This window comes from Callithrix jacchus, chromosome 3, assembly GCF_049354715.1.
Source record: "Callithrix jacchus isolate 240 chromosome 3, calJac240_pri, whole genome shotgun sequence".
NCBI lineage: Eukaryota > Metazoa > Chordata > Mammalia > Primates > Cebidae > Callithrix > Callithrix jacchus.
In genome coordinates, this window is record NC_133504.1 from 142,056,878 (window position 1) to 142,075,044 (window position 18,167).

Below are 18,167 nucleotides of genomic sequence, written 5' to 3' on the forward strand. Positions count from 1 at the left end.
GATTAATTGGGAATGGCATGGAGGGCTCCTGGGAAAAATAGTTCAGAACAAAACTGCCTGGGGCAATTTAATTTCGCATCTCAAAAAGGGTAATTTTCAAGTTATACAGAGGCTCAAATGCACACCCAGTCTAAATTGTTCTCTCATGTGAAATAAAGGATTATAGAAAGCCAATTAATATGGGATTGTATTCTGTAAGGTTAGCCAAAAATCCATGTATAAACCATTGTTTTTATTACATTATATGATACAAAAACTAAAATGTTTCTCTGAGTCACTGGTTTGAAAGAATAAGTCTACAGTACAATCCATTCTCCCAGTCAATGGCAGCTCCATTTAGCAAGATATCATCCATCACAGATCTACAGGAATATCATCACAATGTCTTTGCATTATGGGAATTACCATGGTTATTTGTTTAGCAAATAATTTTTTAAACAGGCATAAAATTGCCAATGTTGAATATAGGGCATGAGGAGGAGCAAGGGGAAGAGGAGGAGAAGGAAAATATAGATTTATTTTTTCCAGTGTAATGCATATATAGGTAATGAATAAAAACCACTGTGTTAGCTAATCAACTAGATGGCCAAGATTACTCAAACAAAAATTACTGAAAACTTGGTCAATGGGAAATTTAAAGCAAAATATTTGGATATTAAGACAGAAGTGTAAAAACTCTATGAGCATTTGGAGAAAACTTCAAATATAACTAGCTAAAACTTATTTAATTTTCAGATACACCTAACCGAATATCTGAGGTATAATAGGCATTGAATATGTATTTGTTAAATGAATGAGAATGCAAACATGCCCAAATGTTTCAGATTAAAGATAATGATGTTATTAATAGTGACTAAAACAAATTGAAAACCATTAGCAACTTAATCTCAGGTAACCAGCCTCAGAGGAGGAAATCAGAGCCTTACAAAAAGAAACCCATTTTCAAATGGATAGGCCAATTTGTGAGTGAGAGAAGGGCTTTCTGGTGAATACCTGAGACTGTCTATTCTTTTTAAACATGGAAGGAAAAAAACTGGCAACTCTTTTCTCTATTTTAAATAGTCTGGCCTAAACAGTATCAACAATAGTTTTAAATCAAACTGTTCATGCAGTTAACCATGTTTTTAAAGACCCTAGCAAAGTTTTTCAAAGAAACAGCATGAAGTAATCACATGAATCTGAAGTTCTCTCTTCAAGTTTCTCAAAATAAATGTATAAAATGAAATTTATTTGTTACTAATAATAAACGCATGTATCTCTATGTGGAGGTATGCAAGGGGGAAATATACAATCCCAACATGTTCCCAGACAATCCACCTTTGACAGACTCAGCAGCTAGGGCAGCTCCAGGACAGACTCTTCTTAAAGAGAAACCTATCATCTCCCACAGAGACAGAACAATATGCTGAGAAAGGAGGAGGAAGTGATTCACTCACCGGACTGTTTTCTTTTTTCCATGATGAGTACACAGAACTAGACACATCTTTTATTGTGCAAGTCACCGTGAATTCTTCCCCTTCCCTAAGAAGATAGCTTGCTTTGGACACAGACACAACAGGCACAGCTTTGAAGGCTAGAATGAAAAGAAATGTGGCTCCTCAAAAAATTTGTTGTATTACAGCACGAAATTTTGATTTACCATTTCTCCTCAAATATGTACAGCTTACTTCATCTTTTAAATAAAATACAAAGCATGATGGTAACCTATCTGTACTACTTGCATATCTGAAGGTATGAGCAATTAAATCATGCATCCTTCAAGTATATTCATTAATAGCGAGTAAAAAAGGCAGAAATGCCCACTGTGAGATTATAATGCTTCTGGAAAATGCTTTTTCAAAACCAAGCAGAAGCCCTAGCACAGGGAAGCTGCTTTAATCTTTACTTCAGACAACCTTGATGGAGTCATGAGGACAACTACTTATATTCTTTTAAGCAAACAGGCATCTTTCCCATGCAAATCCTACCTTGCTTGCTTCTGGAAATCCCAGGTTTTAAATAATCAAACTTTCCTTAAGTTCAATAAGTATATTTTTTCAAAAGCCTTAGTAAAAACTATATTCAATAGCTGCATGTCAACCGGTGTTGAGTTAGATGATCTGAGATTTAAAACCTAGATTATATTCCAGCTAACGAAATATTCTACAAAATGCCACAATAGTAACAAGTTCCACTGTCAACTGGAATTTTCCTTCTCAGATCTCAAACAGTTTAAGAATGTATTACAATTAATCAGTAGAGGGGAAAGCCAATTCATATGTCAATAGTAAATCAAAGAATGAATAATCTGCATGCTAGTCTTTTCAACCAATGTAATTCAAGTTTCCCAAAGGGTTTCTCTTGGAAGGAATACTCGGTGCAATTATGAAACTTTGGGCTGACCTAAGTCAGTCCAGTCTAAGTGCCAATCTGTGGCAGAACTTCTATTAGAGGCAGTCATGGAACTGCCACATGGGGTCGGGACCATGAAATAAACTCACAAGCAGATGACATTTTTTGAAGCTGGGGAACTATGAAGAGCCAGCTCCCTGATTCACTACACTAAGGTAGACCAACAAGAAGAGAAGTTTTCTTTAGACTAGTGAGTTTTCAACTCCCAGAGGCCGATTAAGAAAGGGCCAGTACCTGGCCTCACTTTCAGGATGAACTTCTCCGACAGCTTTGACTGGCCCTTCCGGTCCGCGGAACAATGCAGACAGAGCCGATGGTAGGCGCGTTTCACATTTTTGATCGTGATGCCGGCCTTGGGGTCAGGAACAAACCTCAAGTCCTTGGGAATAGGCTTCCCCTGGCACCCCTTGAGGGAATAATTGGTCACTTCTGGGTCTGTGAGAGGACAGCGGACCAGCGTGTCATTGTCTTCTTTCCCATACAAGGAGCGGTCAACAAGGAAAAGCTTGTCAGGATCTGTAGAAGCATATCCAAAATTAGTAGTTGGCATGGCTGGGGACGGACACTGAAAACAGTTTCTAAAAGATCTAATATGTTGTCTTTCATAACTAATGGTCCAAGTGACTGCTTTTTTTTTTCATTTATACATCTAGTACTATTGAATGAGAATTAACATTTATTAAATGCTTTCTATGTATCATGTACTAAGTTTGGACCATTACACTTAATCTCATTCAATCTTCAAAATGCCCCTCAGTGATCAGTGCCATCATTACCATTTCATAGATGAAACTGAGGTGTCATAAAAGCAACCCTCCTAAAGTGACATGACCTGGAAATGGCTGAGTGAAACTCAAACCCAGGTCAACAGAGAGCAACAGGTGAGCTCTAAAAACTTTGGGAAATGTTGATTACAACTCCAGAGATCATCGGCCAATAAGCTAGTGTAGTGATTCCTACTGAGAGCAGGAAAGGCTTCCTCCTTGTAACCCCTTGGTGCAGGGCCCTTTCCAGCATTTCCCATCTCCAGAGACTTTCAGCTTCCAAAGAGAATCTAGAAAACTCTCAGCAGGCCACCCAGTACCCATCATAGATAAGTGAGCCTCACTCGATTCATATTCCTCTGAAGAAACACAAATGTAACTTCTGGAAATCAAATAATTTCAAATGCACAAAGGGAGGCTGTGAGTTTTGGGAATACTGTGGCAAATTCCATAGTCCACCAGGATACTTATGAGTGAAAGTGAACACTATTAGTTTATGCCAGGACACGGACATAAACTGGGAGTGGCCCAGGCTGACTGGGGCTTCAGAAGCTGTCTTCAGTCAGCTTCTGTTCAGAAGACAGACAGACCTAATTCTGTATACACAATATGCTGCCACCCTCTACAGTGTAACGATAATACAGATACATGCTTAGGCCCACAGATTACATTTAAAATCTATTTCTAAAGTGTCCTTCCCACCCGGAAGTCAAGTGTTTCACAAACATGAACTTGACATCACTGAAATAGGCTTGTGTTTTATCCTTAACTTTGACCAATTTTAAAAAAAGTTTTCCAAGATAAATTATGCATCTCCCAGCCTTACTAATTTATTCTGCAAATAAATGACCTCATGATGCTTGAACTATGTATGGCCCTAGTCCATAGCTAGTTATTGTTCTGTCTACTCTTTGTAGGTCACTTGAGTCTAGCTTCTACAATGATGGCCCACCTCCTTCATTGCTGTAACATAGATTACTTAAGTATTCACACATCTTATGTTTGTTATAATTAAGGATAGTTCCAAGTTACAGAAGATGACTTTCCCTTTAAAGAAAGTTTTTGAGCCCTGTTAAGAGTGATTTAACCAATTCAGCAGTTTTCCTCATTTATTCAGTTGTCCTGATACTTCATCGCCACCTGGAAATTGCAGAATACCTTCCTGAATGTCAAAGAACAGAACGTGGGTTAGTTCAGCAATTACAGACTGTGCCCCAAGGCAAAGTGGTGACTTACCAGGCTATATCTGTTTGCAGCCACCTCCTTAGAAAAGGACAACTGATAAAGCAGAGGCACAATCAAGCTTTAGAGTCAGCTTTATTAGCTCCATCAGAATTTGTACCACCCTGGCTCCCTAATTATTACATAAGGAAGACAGAACAGATCATCTATCCAAATACTGTAGTAAGGAAATGGGCTCAGGAGGTAGCTAAGATCTCCAATCTAGGATAAATGTATCCATTATTCATTCACAATACCATGGATAAAGCCTCTCACTCACGCCTGTTTCACAGATAGCCCCAGTCCAGGTACACCCAGACCTAGAAAACAGGACTCCATTTCTTTGTCCATCACTTGAATATGTCAGTAGATAAGTTTTGGTTTTGTTTTTTTGAGACAGAGTCTTGCTCTGTTACCAGGCTGGAGTGCAATGGCACAATCTCAGCTCACCGCAACCTCCGCCTCCTGGGTTCAAGCGATTCCCCTGCCTCAGCCTCCCAAGTAGCTGGGACTACAGGTGCACACCACCACGCCCAGCTCATTTTTTGTATTTTAGTAGAAACGGGGTTACCATGTTGGCCAGGATGGTCTCCATTTCCTGACTTCGTGATCCACTCACCTTGGCCTCCCAAAATACTGGGATTACAGGTGTGAGCCACCGCGCCCAGCCGAGTAGATCAGTTTTTACATCAAGTACAAGATACACCCCAGTCCAGCATGCCTACTCTTGACAAAGCTATTAAAACCACAGACAAATCACTGAACTTGTCATAGGAAATGAAGCACAGAAATTCAACTACCATATTTCTCTTTCTTTTGTTTATAAGAGGTCACAACATTTTCCATGGAAAACTCTACGAAAGAACCCATGACAGACATGGGATGTCTCTAGCCGACCAAGTTATTTTTTCTGAAATTTACTCCTTAAGAGTGGGCCACATCTTTTGAAGTGTTGGTTTGGTTAGGCCTTGAGAGGCCTTTGGTTCCCTGAAGTGTTTTTACTAAGTTGGAGTATCTAGTATCTCAAGGTATTAAAATGCAGCTTTCCCAAAGGGCCTAATTGATTCCCAGGGTTTACTCAGAGCACCAGCACAAATGGGCTAAACCTACTGTAACCTCATTAGGAAGAGTATCACAGTCCTGCAGTCCTCCAGCTGGGGCCATACCCAAAACCGCTGTGTATCATATCAAAAGATGGGGGAGAACAGTAAAGAAACATGTGTTTTAGGCTTTCTAGACCCAGCCAGAAATATTTTATCTATGGCTCAGTCATCCATATGTCATCCAAAATTAAGAGCAGGATATTAAATTCTCAAAAGCACAGCATCACAGAAAGACAAGCACTTACCTCTAACAAACACATAAATGGAACTGCTTAAGCCGTGTTTGTTGGTGCACGTGTATTTGCCGGTGTTGGTGGCCTCTGCCTTTTGCATGATCCATTCTTTCTGCTTATTCTCATTCATTTGATCCAGGACCTCAAAAGTCCATTTGACAAAGCCCGGATCATTGCAAAATAGCCTAATCTCATCGCCCACGCTGACTATTAACTCTGATTTTGCTGGATCGATGAATGGTGGAGACGCTTCCTCTGGACTCACAGATGGTTGAGAAGAGCCTGCCAAGAAAAACAGAATCGTGTTGAGTATGATCTTCTTCCTTGGCGAAATAAAGCACTTCTTCCAATACTGAGTTCCATCTTCTGTGTACTCTACAACAAAAATAGGACAAAGCTGCCCTGCTATTTATGGCTAAAAAGAGAGTTCAGTCTAAAACTTAAGTTAATCTAGAAAATTAAGTTATGTTCTGCAACCCTCAATTAATCTCGAGGGTCACATTTGGTTCCCAAGCCGGGATGTGCTGGATGCCACAGCCTTCTCTGGGTTCAACACATACAACTGGGTCAAGTTTTCATCTGAATATGGGCCATCTTCACAGCAGACATGCAGACACCCAGCTTAGAAACAACAGAAACAAAATTTCACACTATGCGGGTGGAAAAAAAACTACTGGCCTGTCACTCTCTTTGGCAGAATATATATGACCATGACATAGAATAAGCTTTTCCTTACAACTGTGTAAATTCAGTTATTTCTATACAATTCTCTTTACATGGCAATGTTCATCAAAATGAGAACTATTCACAAATCTCTAAACACTATGACAGAAAATGATACACCTGTTTTAAAGATCAGACCAATAATTTCTGGCCTATGTTAGGTTTCAACCTAATCACCCTAATGCCTAAATAGGTTTCTTAGATAAGAAACTAGTTTATTTACTTTAAAGATGCAAACTTTAAGCTCTGAATATGAAACCTGAACCTTAAAAATGTTACAACACCCAATTCATTCAGTCATGCATGCCTCCATGTATTCAAATACCTATTCATTAATTATCATCTGCAAAAGCACTATACTAGCTGCTGGGAAAAAGTCCATGCAAGTGTGACACATAGTCCTTACATACATTTCAGGGTTTAAAGAACAAACTGCTGGCCAGGTGCCATGGCTCATGCCTGTAATCCCAGCACTTTGAGAGGCTAAGGTGGGAAGACTGCTTGAGCCCAGGAGTTTGAGACCAGCTTAGGCAACATAGTGAGACTCCCCTCCCCCACCCCTCATCTGCAAAAACTAGAAAAAACATTAGCTGGGCGTGGTAGTGAGCACTTGTAGTCCCAGCTACATAGGAGGCTGAGGCGGGAGGCCGAGGTGGGAGGATCACTTGAGCCCAGGAGGTCAAGGCTGCAGTGAGCTGTGATCTCACCACTGCATTCCAGCCTGGGTGACAGAGTGAGACTCAGACTCTCTCTTTAGAGACAGACAGAGAGAGAGAGAGAGAGAGAGAGAGAGAGAGAGAGAGAGAGAGAGAGAGAGAGAGAGAGATTTTTACTGTCAACCTCAAGAAAACGAAAGCAAAATGGTGGGTATAACCATATCATAAGGGCAAAGGAGGAGGAGGAGAAGAGGACAGCATGAAGAAAGAGCTTGCCGTGAAGTGAGCACAGAGCCTCTAGAGTTATACAGAAACCAACCTGGCTAAAAAACAGGGTACCTTGTAGAGCACGTGACAGGTAAGACTATGTGGGATGAAACCAGATCCATCAAGGGTCCTGAACTTCTGGGTGTAAATTCTGGGAAGTTACCTCAGGAACCCTGTAGACTCACTCTAAGTTTTTCAGCAGAGAAATGACATGTACAGTGAGATCCTAGAGAATCAATGAGATCCAAGAAAATGAGTGAAAAGTGCTGGTCGTAGGCAGAAGTAATGAGAACCTACAGTAAAGAATTCAGAATAAAGAGGAAAAGACGCAAAAGACTGTCAGAGGAAGGACACATCAGTGGGACGAAAAAGCAAAAAAAGGCTGACTCAGGGAGGACTTTAGCAGGGCGGCAGAAGGCAAGGTCCCCGGGTGAGGTGGGCTAGGGCAGTGTGATAATGAGACTCCCTGGGGACTCTCAGTCACCTCTGCAGGATGGTGAGGGGAATGGTTCATGCACATCAGATTTACGTCCCCTGTCACCATATGCAAGGTTGCAGATGAGGACTGATCTGAGTGAGCCACACAAGTTCAGGATGGCTGAGGATCGGGGATGGGGGCATAGTCAGAGGGGAGGATATGTGAGAGAGGTGTAATTTGCTCACAGGTACAACCTGGTCAGTAATTGGACTTCTCAGCAGTGGGTTGCTTGTGACCTGGAATTCAGATGACAGTGGTCCAGTGATGCCTTGTGAAGTTAAAAAACAAGATCAGATCATTAAAGAAAAGGGTCTGGGGAACTAACCAAGCACTGATCTTAAAGAGCTCTTCCAGCCAAGAGGGTGTACGAAAAGGTCACGAGAGATTTAAGGAAAAGAACCACCAGGAAGAAAACGGAGAGGCTAAGTGGCAAAGAAGGCAATGCGTTACAAAGCTTCAAAGAGAGGGTGTTGGCTCTGAGGGCAGATGCCACAGTAAGACAGCAGGGAATGAATAAAAGACCCCTAATCTGGTTTCAAAGAGACCACTGGAAATCCTAAAGTACAATTTCAGTTGAGTGGGAAGTGCCGTTTGCTCCAGGGTTACAGGCTGCAAATGCAGACCTCTCCCTTGGATAGTTCTGGCAGTACAAGACAGAAATAGAGATCTATAGCCAAACCAGGCTTAAAGGTAAGAAAAACAGGAGACCCCTTCACATGTGAGATAGAAAGAAGAGCGCTTGTAGATAGGGACAGACCAAAGCTGCTTTAAAGGAGGGTGGAAACTGTTCCCTGCAGGTGTCTGTATAGGTGACCAGTCTCAATTCCTATTTATTAGCTAGACAAATATTGCATGTGGTAGCACAACTATAGCCCCATTATGTCAAGCAAAGTATACCCCAGATCAAAAGCCAGTAAGGCCAGTTATAAGCATTACATGTTATTAGGCACCAACAATGTGAGAAAAGCTATAGAGTGAGACTCCCTGAGTCCACTACGTGCAGCATCTAAATGTGGCAGCAATTCTATGGACATGCAGTAGCCAGGATTATTTTCAGAGTTGTACAGAACACTAAATAGTAAAAACAGAGGCAGGAATTAATGAAGATGCTGTTATTTCTATTATTATTCCTTTTAAAAAAGCAACAGTTCCCAATGAATGTGCATGATATTGATAACAAATTTGACCCAATAATTCTTAAAGAATGTATATGGCAATCTATTTCAATCAATTCCATTTTCTCATGGGTTGATCTGATGAATATAGATAATTACAATCCAGTCAAACATCCTTGACTTCCTGAGACACACCAGGCCAGTGCAGGTAAGTCTAGCTGTGTGACACAGGCAAATCACTCTAACTCTGTGTCCAAATTTCCACACCTGAAAAACGAGGATAAAAATACCCTCACCTCATGGAGCTCTTCTGAGAATCAAGTGAAGTAACACAAGCAAGGAGATTAAAACAGGACTGGACAGTTTTTAATACACGCCATCATAAAAAAGCAGGAAAGCCTTTTCGCATACCAAGTGAGAGCTTGGCTCCTGAGTTAGGACTGTCTAGATCTTGGTTCTGCCACTACGTGCGTAACCCTGGGGCAAGTTCCTACTCAAATCTGCCCTCACTTTCTCATCTGTAAAGTGGGGATAGTAACAGCACTTATTTTTATAAGGTTGTTATGTAAAGCTCTTAGAACTATGCTTGGGTACATGGAAAATACACAATAAATGTTAGACACACTTATTCCAGAAATGGAACTTCTTACTGGACCTCCAAATCAGTCTGGACTCACCCACTTCCTATGTATGGGAAGAGTTCCCATCGTCTCCCAAATGAGTTCCTACCTGACTTCCTTCCTCCTCTCGGGCAGCACATCCTAGCAATCTTTCCTTCAGAGCCCCCTCCACACACCCTGTTATCCCTTCCATTCCTGCTGTCCCAACCCAGACCGGCCAACTACCTCACAGAGCTAACGTCCTGTCCTAAAAGACTCCCTGCCAGCCTCCACTCACCCCACCCCAACTCATCTTCCCTCAAAATTCTAAGGTCCATCAGCCTAAACCAATATTCTTTTAACAACTCCATCCCCAGCCTCAAAACCACAACACAGGCAGCAGCAGCTAACAGTAACAGCTCTTACAACTTTAAAGGAATTGTCATGGGGTTAACTTCTAGCTGTTTTCCCCAGGACCCAACCTGCCTCTCCTTAGACTGACTGGCTACGGATCCTGAGAACGTTCTTCATCCGTTGACATGCCCATCATCCTTTCTGCCTGCGTCCCTTGGACACGTCCTGTCATGTGGAAAGCTCTGCTGAGGACAGCCTCTTCATGCATGCTGTTCCCTAGCCACGCCAGGTTGCGATAACCTGTCCTCACTAAATCCCACCAACAGAGGCAGCCCGTCACTCATTTGCATTGTACTGACGTTCAACTGTGTCCATATCTTACCTCCTACACCCACTCCAAGGTCTTAGAGCCTGCAGGTGAGGATCCTAAATTGTACTTTTCCCTCTAGCATTGTAATAAAAACATTCTCTTCAATCCTGAATATATAAAAGATTAAAGAGAGGACAGGCTCCTAAACACCCAGTCCCTAAACAGATGTCAACAGTCTACAGATCTACACCCAAAAGATGACTCATGTCAATTCTGCTGCTCCACCAAGAAAAGTTTGGCTTCATTAAGTCAAACAGCCATGCATACCTTCAAATACGGGGCCTCTAAATTCAAGGCCATGAGTTCATGCTTCACTTCTAGAGTTTTAAAAAATAATTACAATAATTGCCACCAGAAGTATTCAGGGTTTTATTTTCAAAATAAATGATTTATAAACTCACATTATAAAATGAAAATAGGGCTTTTATTAGGGTGGGACTATAATATGTTTATTCTCTTTTTTAAACTATCTTTAATATTGTTATAACAGTCTCAATTTTTTTAAATGTGAGGTTTTTTTTTTAAAAAGTACAGAGATTCATATTAAAAGAATGCCTTTCAAAAAGGTACTCCAACTTAGCTCTGAAATTGTTCTGAAATTCCAAATTTTGAAATGTGTGTGATAGATAGCAAGTTCTCAACAAATGTTTGTCAAATTGTGTTTTATCTACAACAAGACTTTTTGCATTAGCAAATGTACTTCCCTAATTATGTTTGGCTAACGCTAATCTTAAGAGTTGTTTTCTGTTCCCTGAACACATGTTAATTAATGAACCAAAAAAAAGGATAGATGGCAAAACCCAGCACTCTGGAGACCAACCAGTACTATAAGGAATGATGGTTCGAAGCTAGGAACTCCAGGAACTATTCAGTAAATACTTATCCCAGGTTCAGGTCAGTCCTGAACCCAGAAAATGGCCTTTGCTTTCAAAGACCATAAGGGAAGAAGGGGACACTTAGGAACAGTCAACAATGCAAGACTTTAGCAATAGTTCAAAATAAAAGAAATGCCAACATACCCTGTGCTTATAACCTTCCTAATCAGATACTTGCTATGTCTCCCCCATCATTAGCAGCATAAAATTCAACCAAAATAACTGAAAGCAGAAACTCAAACCCATACTTGTATGCCAGTATTCACAGCAGTATTATTCCCTATGACCAGAAGGTAGAAACAACCCAAGTGTCATCCAATGACTTATGAATGGATAAAATGTGGTATATACATATAATGGAATATTACCCAGCTAAAAAAAAAAGGAATAACATTCTTAATACATGCCACACATGGATGAACCTTGCAAACAGTATACTAGGCCAAATGAGCCAGACACAGCATATTGTGCCATACCAGTTATATGACATACCTAGGATAGGCTAATTCATAGAGACAGAAAGAGAAAAGGTCACCAAGGTGTGGGGAGGCAGTGCAGAGGGGGATGGACAGTTATTATTTAATAAGTGGAATTTCTGTTTGGGATGATGAAGTAGTTCTGGAAATGGTTAGTGGTGATGGTTACACGATATTGTGAAGATACTTGGTGCCACACAGAATTGGGACACTTAAAAATAGTATATCCTAAGTTACCTGTATTCTACCACAATTAATTTTTTAAAAACTCAACAATTCTTTAAGGCCTGGCTAAACCTAAAACCTTCCTCAGCTATCCTGATGCTTTTCTATGTGATTGCACTTGGCCTCTATGACAACCCCCCAATGTTGTTTTAAATCATATCATTTTAAAAAATTAATTGCTTCACTATTTTTATGTAGTTGTTCTATACAGTTGCATGTATACTAAATAAGCATTGGCAGGAGAAGGTCTTTAACTCTGAGCAGAAACACCTAGAAGCTCTTATTTTAAACCACATTGACCCCGCCCAAGGCATTTTTAAAGTTCAGGACCGTTAAGTTCTTCTCCAGTGCATCTTTGCTCTTCTGCTCACAACCTGAGTCATGTGGTTTTATCCCCAAACCTGCTTATGAGAGTTGTATTTGATATTTTATTATGTATAAATAATATGTATGAAATGCACATTATGAAACTGGTGGAAAATGAGTGTGTGCATATGGGGGAGAAAGCTGCTGATTCTTCCATAACTAAAAAGACTATCTATGGGTCACTCATCTAAACAAAGCCTACCACTGAATTAAATGTGGACAAACATTAGCAGATGGGGAGGGCCTCCAACTTACAAAAACTTAGTCGGGGGGTTCTGCATTTGGATTGTTTCACAAGTGCTCCATTTAAGGACACAGATAAAAGGAGGTATGGTGTGGGGAAAGGATTATCAGAGCTCAGAACTTTCCTGAGAAAACCATCGCTCAACCGAAACTCAAAAGAGGCAGCTTTGGCCCCCTTTAGGCAACTGTCCATCTTCATTTTTTAAGTGAAAATGAAATATGCAAAGCATATCTGTAGTTTTTAACATGTCAATTCACAGACTACGTGAGACATCAGTTCTGGGTGCGGTGACCTGTGGAAGTAGGAGCAACCTGTTGACTGAGCCCAAGGGTGCTCCCAGGCACCTTCAGCAGTGGCTGGCCCAGGTCAACCAGTCTGCAACGTCTATCTATCCTTCGCAAAAGGCTAAAGCTGCAACTGGATTGATAGGTGGGGTTAAAAGTAAGGAAGTCCTTTTAAACCTGCTTTGGACACAAATATAAGGAACCAGACCAAATAATGATGAGGAAGAAAGGCCACCACATGAGAGAGGCCTATTCTAGCTTTGGGGAAGTAGAGCAGGAAGAACCGTGACTAGGGCAGAGCCTGTGCATTGCAGTTCAGTTACTCTTCGGTTCACATAGTGTTTAACCACAATTTGTAATAAAAAAGCTAATGATTTGTATATCATACTGTTTCTGACATACTTTTATATCCCCATAGGAATACACTGGATGAAAACCAAGATGGAAGGATCCCAGTAATCACCTACAACACCCAATGAGGCCTTTAAACAAAGAGATGATACTGGAAATGGTGTGGAGATGGGGGAGAGGGAGTATGAGCTCAGTGTGGATCACTCACACGAACTGAAGGAAGCCATGTGACAGAGAATCCCAGAACTGTCCCTGCTCTACTGTGGGGAGCCCACTGCACCATCGTATCAAGAGGTGGAACACACGTCATGGGCCTGTGCTGCCTGGAAGGACCACGAAACACTCTGGGGGAGAGCTGAGCCAGGAAGACTTCATATATGTGTTTGCATGTGTGTGTGTTTCTATGTATATCCCGGGAAAGGGAAGGCAAAGACAAGGATCTCAAAGCATGAGGGGTGTGGTGCTTCAGGAAAAGCTATGGCGACCCCAGCCCAATCAAACTGTGAGCTCTCAGAATCCAAAGTATGGTCTCTGTCCAGTGTCAGAAACACCACATGTGGTTCCACAAGTGCAGAGGGAAGAAATGTCTACAGTACAGAAAATACAAAGGGGCAGAAAGGGAAAGAATAATTTGTGGCATCATCCTACAGAGCAATGCTCTTTCATCTGTTTGAGTCTTTTTTTTTTGAGACAGGGTCTTGATGTCATCATCCAGGCTGGAGTGCAGTGGTGCAATCTCAGCTCATTGCAGCCTCCACCTCCTGGGTTCAAGCAATTCTCCCACCTCAGCCTCCTGAGTAGCTGGGATCACAGGGGCGTGCCACCACACCTGACAAACTTTTGCATTTTTAGTAGATACAAGGTTTCACCATGTTGGCCAGGCTGGTCTCGAACTCCTGACCTCAGGTTATCCACCCCCACCCTCGGCCTCCCAAAGTTGATCATGAGTCTTCTCAAAGGTCGATTTTAATCAGTGGTAAATAATTTTAAACAATCTTTCACATTGTTTTACATACTGTAATATAGAAGGTAAAATCAAATGCATTTTTTTTCAGGGGGAAATACATAAGCTTTCAAAGAAATTGAACTACTTTACAACTATATATTCCCTTGGGATCCAAAGTGGCTCCCGCCGGAGGTCATGGCGCTCGCGAAGGTGAGGTCATCAGTTCAAGGCTACCCTGAGCAACCTCATAAGCTCAAACTGATTGGCAAAAAAAAAAAAAACAACTATATATTCCCAAATGTCCCACCCAAACCCCTAGTACCTCCAATCTTTATAAGCAGTTCCATTGAAATGTTTGATAACATACCTGGATGAATCACACTTTCTATTTCCAAAGATTTTTCTGGGTAAGAGAAAGTTGAGATGTATCTTTAATCTAGTAATACAGAGATTAAAGCACTTATTTAGGCAGAATCCATGATTAACTTCTGCTCAAGGCCAGGCATGGTGGCTGACACCTGTAATCCCAGCATTTTGGGAGGCCGAGGCAGGCAGATCACTTGAGTCCAGGAGCTCGAGACCAGCCTGGGCAATATGGTGAGAACTCATCTCTATAAAAAATACAAAACTTAGCCAGGCATGGTGGCACACTCCTGTAGTCCCAAGTACTCAGGAGGCTGAGGTGGGAGGATCACCTGAGCCCAAGAAGTTGAGGCTGCAAGCTGAGATTGCACCACTGCACTTCAGTCTGAGCAGTAGAGTAAGACCCCACTTCAAGAAAAACAAAAAACCTACTCAGGCTTAGGCTTGAGGTGAATAACAGGTAACTGTCTGACATTGTCTCCTCCCTGCCTTTCATTGTAATACTCCCATATCCAGGCCGGGGAAACCAATTCCTTTAAACGAAGCAAGTTTCTATTTAGCTTTTAAAAATTCAAGAAATTTTCTATCTGCATGCCAGGTCTCAGTACGATATTATGTCGAGGATATTTAGTGATTTTACAGAATCAGTTTCAACATTTGGACAATTGATGGTTTCAAGCAATAGCACTATACCATTTAAAATGATTAGCCATTTAAAAATCACAAAATAACAGAGACTTCATTACAGCATGTTCTCTTTTTTTAGCAGCTCCTTGAGTATACTTCAAGGTTGGTCTAAAGATGATGAAAATTGACACGGGGGAACCACAGGACAGAGAAATAAAGCTAAAGCTAGAGTGTCGGTAATTAATGGCAAACAAGGCTGGATCAGTAACAAAGCAGGCACTTGTGCAACGTGTCCTCATTGATGAAATGGGAATTGAGCTCCTATCATTTGGCCTGGGAGTACAAAGAAGGGGCTCGCAGCCCAGTGGGGAAGAGACTCACACAGATAATTACCATACAATGAAGCAGGTACAAGCTAAAACACAGGGCAGAGTATTATGGAGAACTGTGCTGGGAAAGGTGGTGGGCAAGTGGAGAGGGCTCAGAAAAAGATTCCTAGGGCTCAAAACAAGTAATATGTGTGGCCAGGCTGAGGGGCAGAAGAGGAGAAAGGTCTGTCAGCTGGGTTGGGGGAGAAGAGACACATTCAAGACCAAATATCACAGGACTAGTAGAGTCAGTGCCTAGGAGTCACAGAATCATTCAGAATTGCTGTAGGTGTGAGGCCAGAGCGGTAAGGAGGGCAGGACCCCTGCAGGCCTCCTCCTCACGGTAAGAGGGTGAGCTGGAGGTGTATTATTGGGAGGACTACTACGGGAGCAGTGAAGGACAGGGCTAGGGGAACAGAACAGGAGACAAGGTCAGCCAGGAGACAACCAGTCAGTGACCCAAACAAGGGCTGATGAGGGAATCAGCCAGAGGCAATGGGATGAAGGGGAGAGGTGGCCATATGCTAGGTGAGCCAGGGACCTCGGGGTGGGCTGGCCCTGGGCAGTGAAGAATTGAGGAGGAAAAAAAATCCCTGCTTTTGCCTTACATGATGGGAAGATGGGGTGCCAAGATGGGAAGATGGGGTGCCAAGAGACTGAAGGCGTAAAACAGATTTCAAGGCATTTGGCCTAGCAGACAGCAGCAAGAAGGTTCTGGAAACTGGAGGTAGGAGATGGGGATAGGTCAAGGCCACAGATATACTCTAGAGTCTTGCTGGCACACAGAGGGTAATGAGTAGTGTCCATGAAATCCCCCAGGGAGGGAGTGGAGACTACAAAGAACAGAGGGGCCCGAGGGAGATGACAAGGCCCAGGGTGGCTGAAGTAGGGTGGAGATGACAGTGACTCCATTGTTAAAGGAGAACCAGGAAATTCCAGATCAGACAGTGCACAGGGCCTTGTATTAGGCTGATGCAAAAGTAACTGCAGTTTTTGCCATTTACTGTTAATGGCGAAATAGATGGATGCTAGAATCTGAGGACAAGCCTGCAGGTGGGGGAGCAGAGAAGGATGGGGAACCCGCCCCCAAGTCTCCAGGGCACAGGAGTGGCCACTGACAGCAGGGAGGAGAGATGATCGCAGAACTCATACACTCATTAGCAACCCCAGCTGCACGTCAGAATCACCAGGGCTTTGCCCACAGTAGTCAAGCCAGGATCTCTAGATGAGGGGCCTGGCGATTGGCACCGCAGAAGCAGGACTGCCCGTGGAAGAAGGGAGCTTTGTTGTGCTGTTGGGGAGCAGCAATGGCGGGAGCCGGCTGGTTTCGGGGAGCAGGTGGAGGGAGGAACCTCAGAGTCAGCCAGTGTGGGGGGACAGTGCCTGATGGTGGCATGAAGGCACAGGGTGCTTCCAGAGGGCTCAGAATGAAGAGTTGGGGAGATGAACATTGACAGAGGAAGATGGCAATAAACAAAGAAGGAACTGAGGGCAGGACAGCCAGAGTGACCAGAAGGGCTCCCAAGCTGACCTGTGTGGGATTCCAGGCGGCTGCGGCTAGCCTCAGGGACTGATGCACGTGTCCATAAGGTGCAGAAGCCCATTTTGGGTGCAAGTCCCCCCCTTTTTTGGACCTACTCTTTTCAGGAGACTCTCAGTAGTACAAAGAAGCCCATAATACATATGGGTCCCATGTTTCCAAGGACATATAAGGAGAAGTGGTTCCCAGGATCCCCAAAGCTAGAGAAGGATGACACACTGCACGCAAAGGTACATCCTTTGCAGCGGAGGCAGAGTCAGGCTGCACCACCCCACTTCACTCACCTTCCACCTGCACACCTCTGTGTGGGTGGTACAGCCTGGGTGGATTCACCTGTGGTTTGGGCCCTTCCTGCCTCTGCCGCTGAGAGTAGTTTCCTGCTCATGGCCCTCAATTTTCTGCCTTAAACCACACAGACATAGTACCAACGTATCATGTGTGCCGATCCCACCTTTCCTGCAGCATTTGCATGCTCTGCTTTTCCGTCTGTTATTTTTGTGATCTCTGGGCAAATCAGACAGACTTCATCCTGTGCTATGAAGCATTTCCCCACGCTGATTCCTTGACATTGCCCAGCTGGGAGATGCCTTTTAGTGGAATCCTCACCTTGACTCATTCCTTCCACCGGTTCCCAATTCGCAAGCGTGCCATCTGGTGGCAAAATAAGACGCCCTCAGGCTGCTTCCACTTTTTGAACAGCACTCCCGAGAGAGAGCATGTTAAATGTTCGGCCTGCTTCTAAGGAAACTAAGAGGACCCAGCAGCGACTCAAGCTTCCAATGAGTGCCTTCTAGAGATAGGACATCTGTCGAAGCTTTTCTCAGGCTGGAGATGACAAACGAAATTATTAAATGTTTGGTGTTTGCTAAATACTTAATATTTGTATATTTTAGATGAAATTTATAACTGCATACTTTTGTGGATATTACACTTGGGTTTGGGGGGGGTTTTGTCCTTGCCTCCCCTTTCTGTGGAGAACAAGGTCTTGCTATGTGGCCCAGGCAGATCTCGAACTCCTGGGCTTAAGCTCTTCTCCTGTCTCTGCCTTTAAGTGCTGGAATTACAGGTGTGAGCCACCGTGCCCAGGCATAACTGCATACTTTGCTCTTAAGCAATTAGTAAAGGATGTGAAGGGGAAAAACGTACTGGCAGAGACACATAAGTTCTGGATTCTAAATCATCAGGCAAGTTACCATGTTGGCCAATCTCCAGGCCTCATTTTGCTCAT

At 42.8% G+C, this 18,167-nt stretch overlaps 1 protein-coding gene across 27 annotated transcripts in view; it reads right to left on the minus strand.

Moving 5' to 3' along the window:
- Positions 1–18,167, minus strand: part of KIT (KIT proto-oncogene, receptor tyrosine kinase) — an 84,794-nt gene that overhangs the window by 41,154 nt on the left and 25,473 nt on the right. For 21 of the 27 annotated variants that reach the window (XM_078366045.1, XM_078366041.1, XM_078366039.1 and 18 more), the window contains 3 exon segments: positions 5,725–5,994; positions 2,626–2,907; positions 1,437–1,573 (listed from right to left, as the gene is read on the minus strand). In XM_078366045.1, the coding sequence (XP_078222171.1) occupies positions 1,437–1,573; positions 2,626–2,907; positions 5,725–5,842 (537 nt within the window). In that variant the 5' untranslated portion in view covers positions 5,843–5,994. 27 annotated transcript variants of the gene reach the window in all.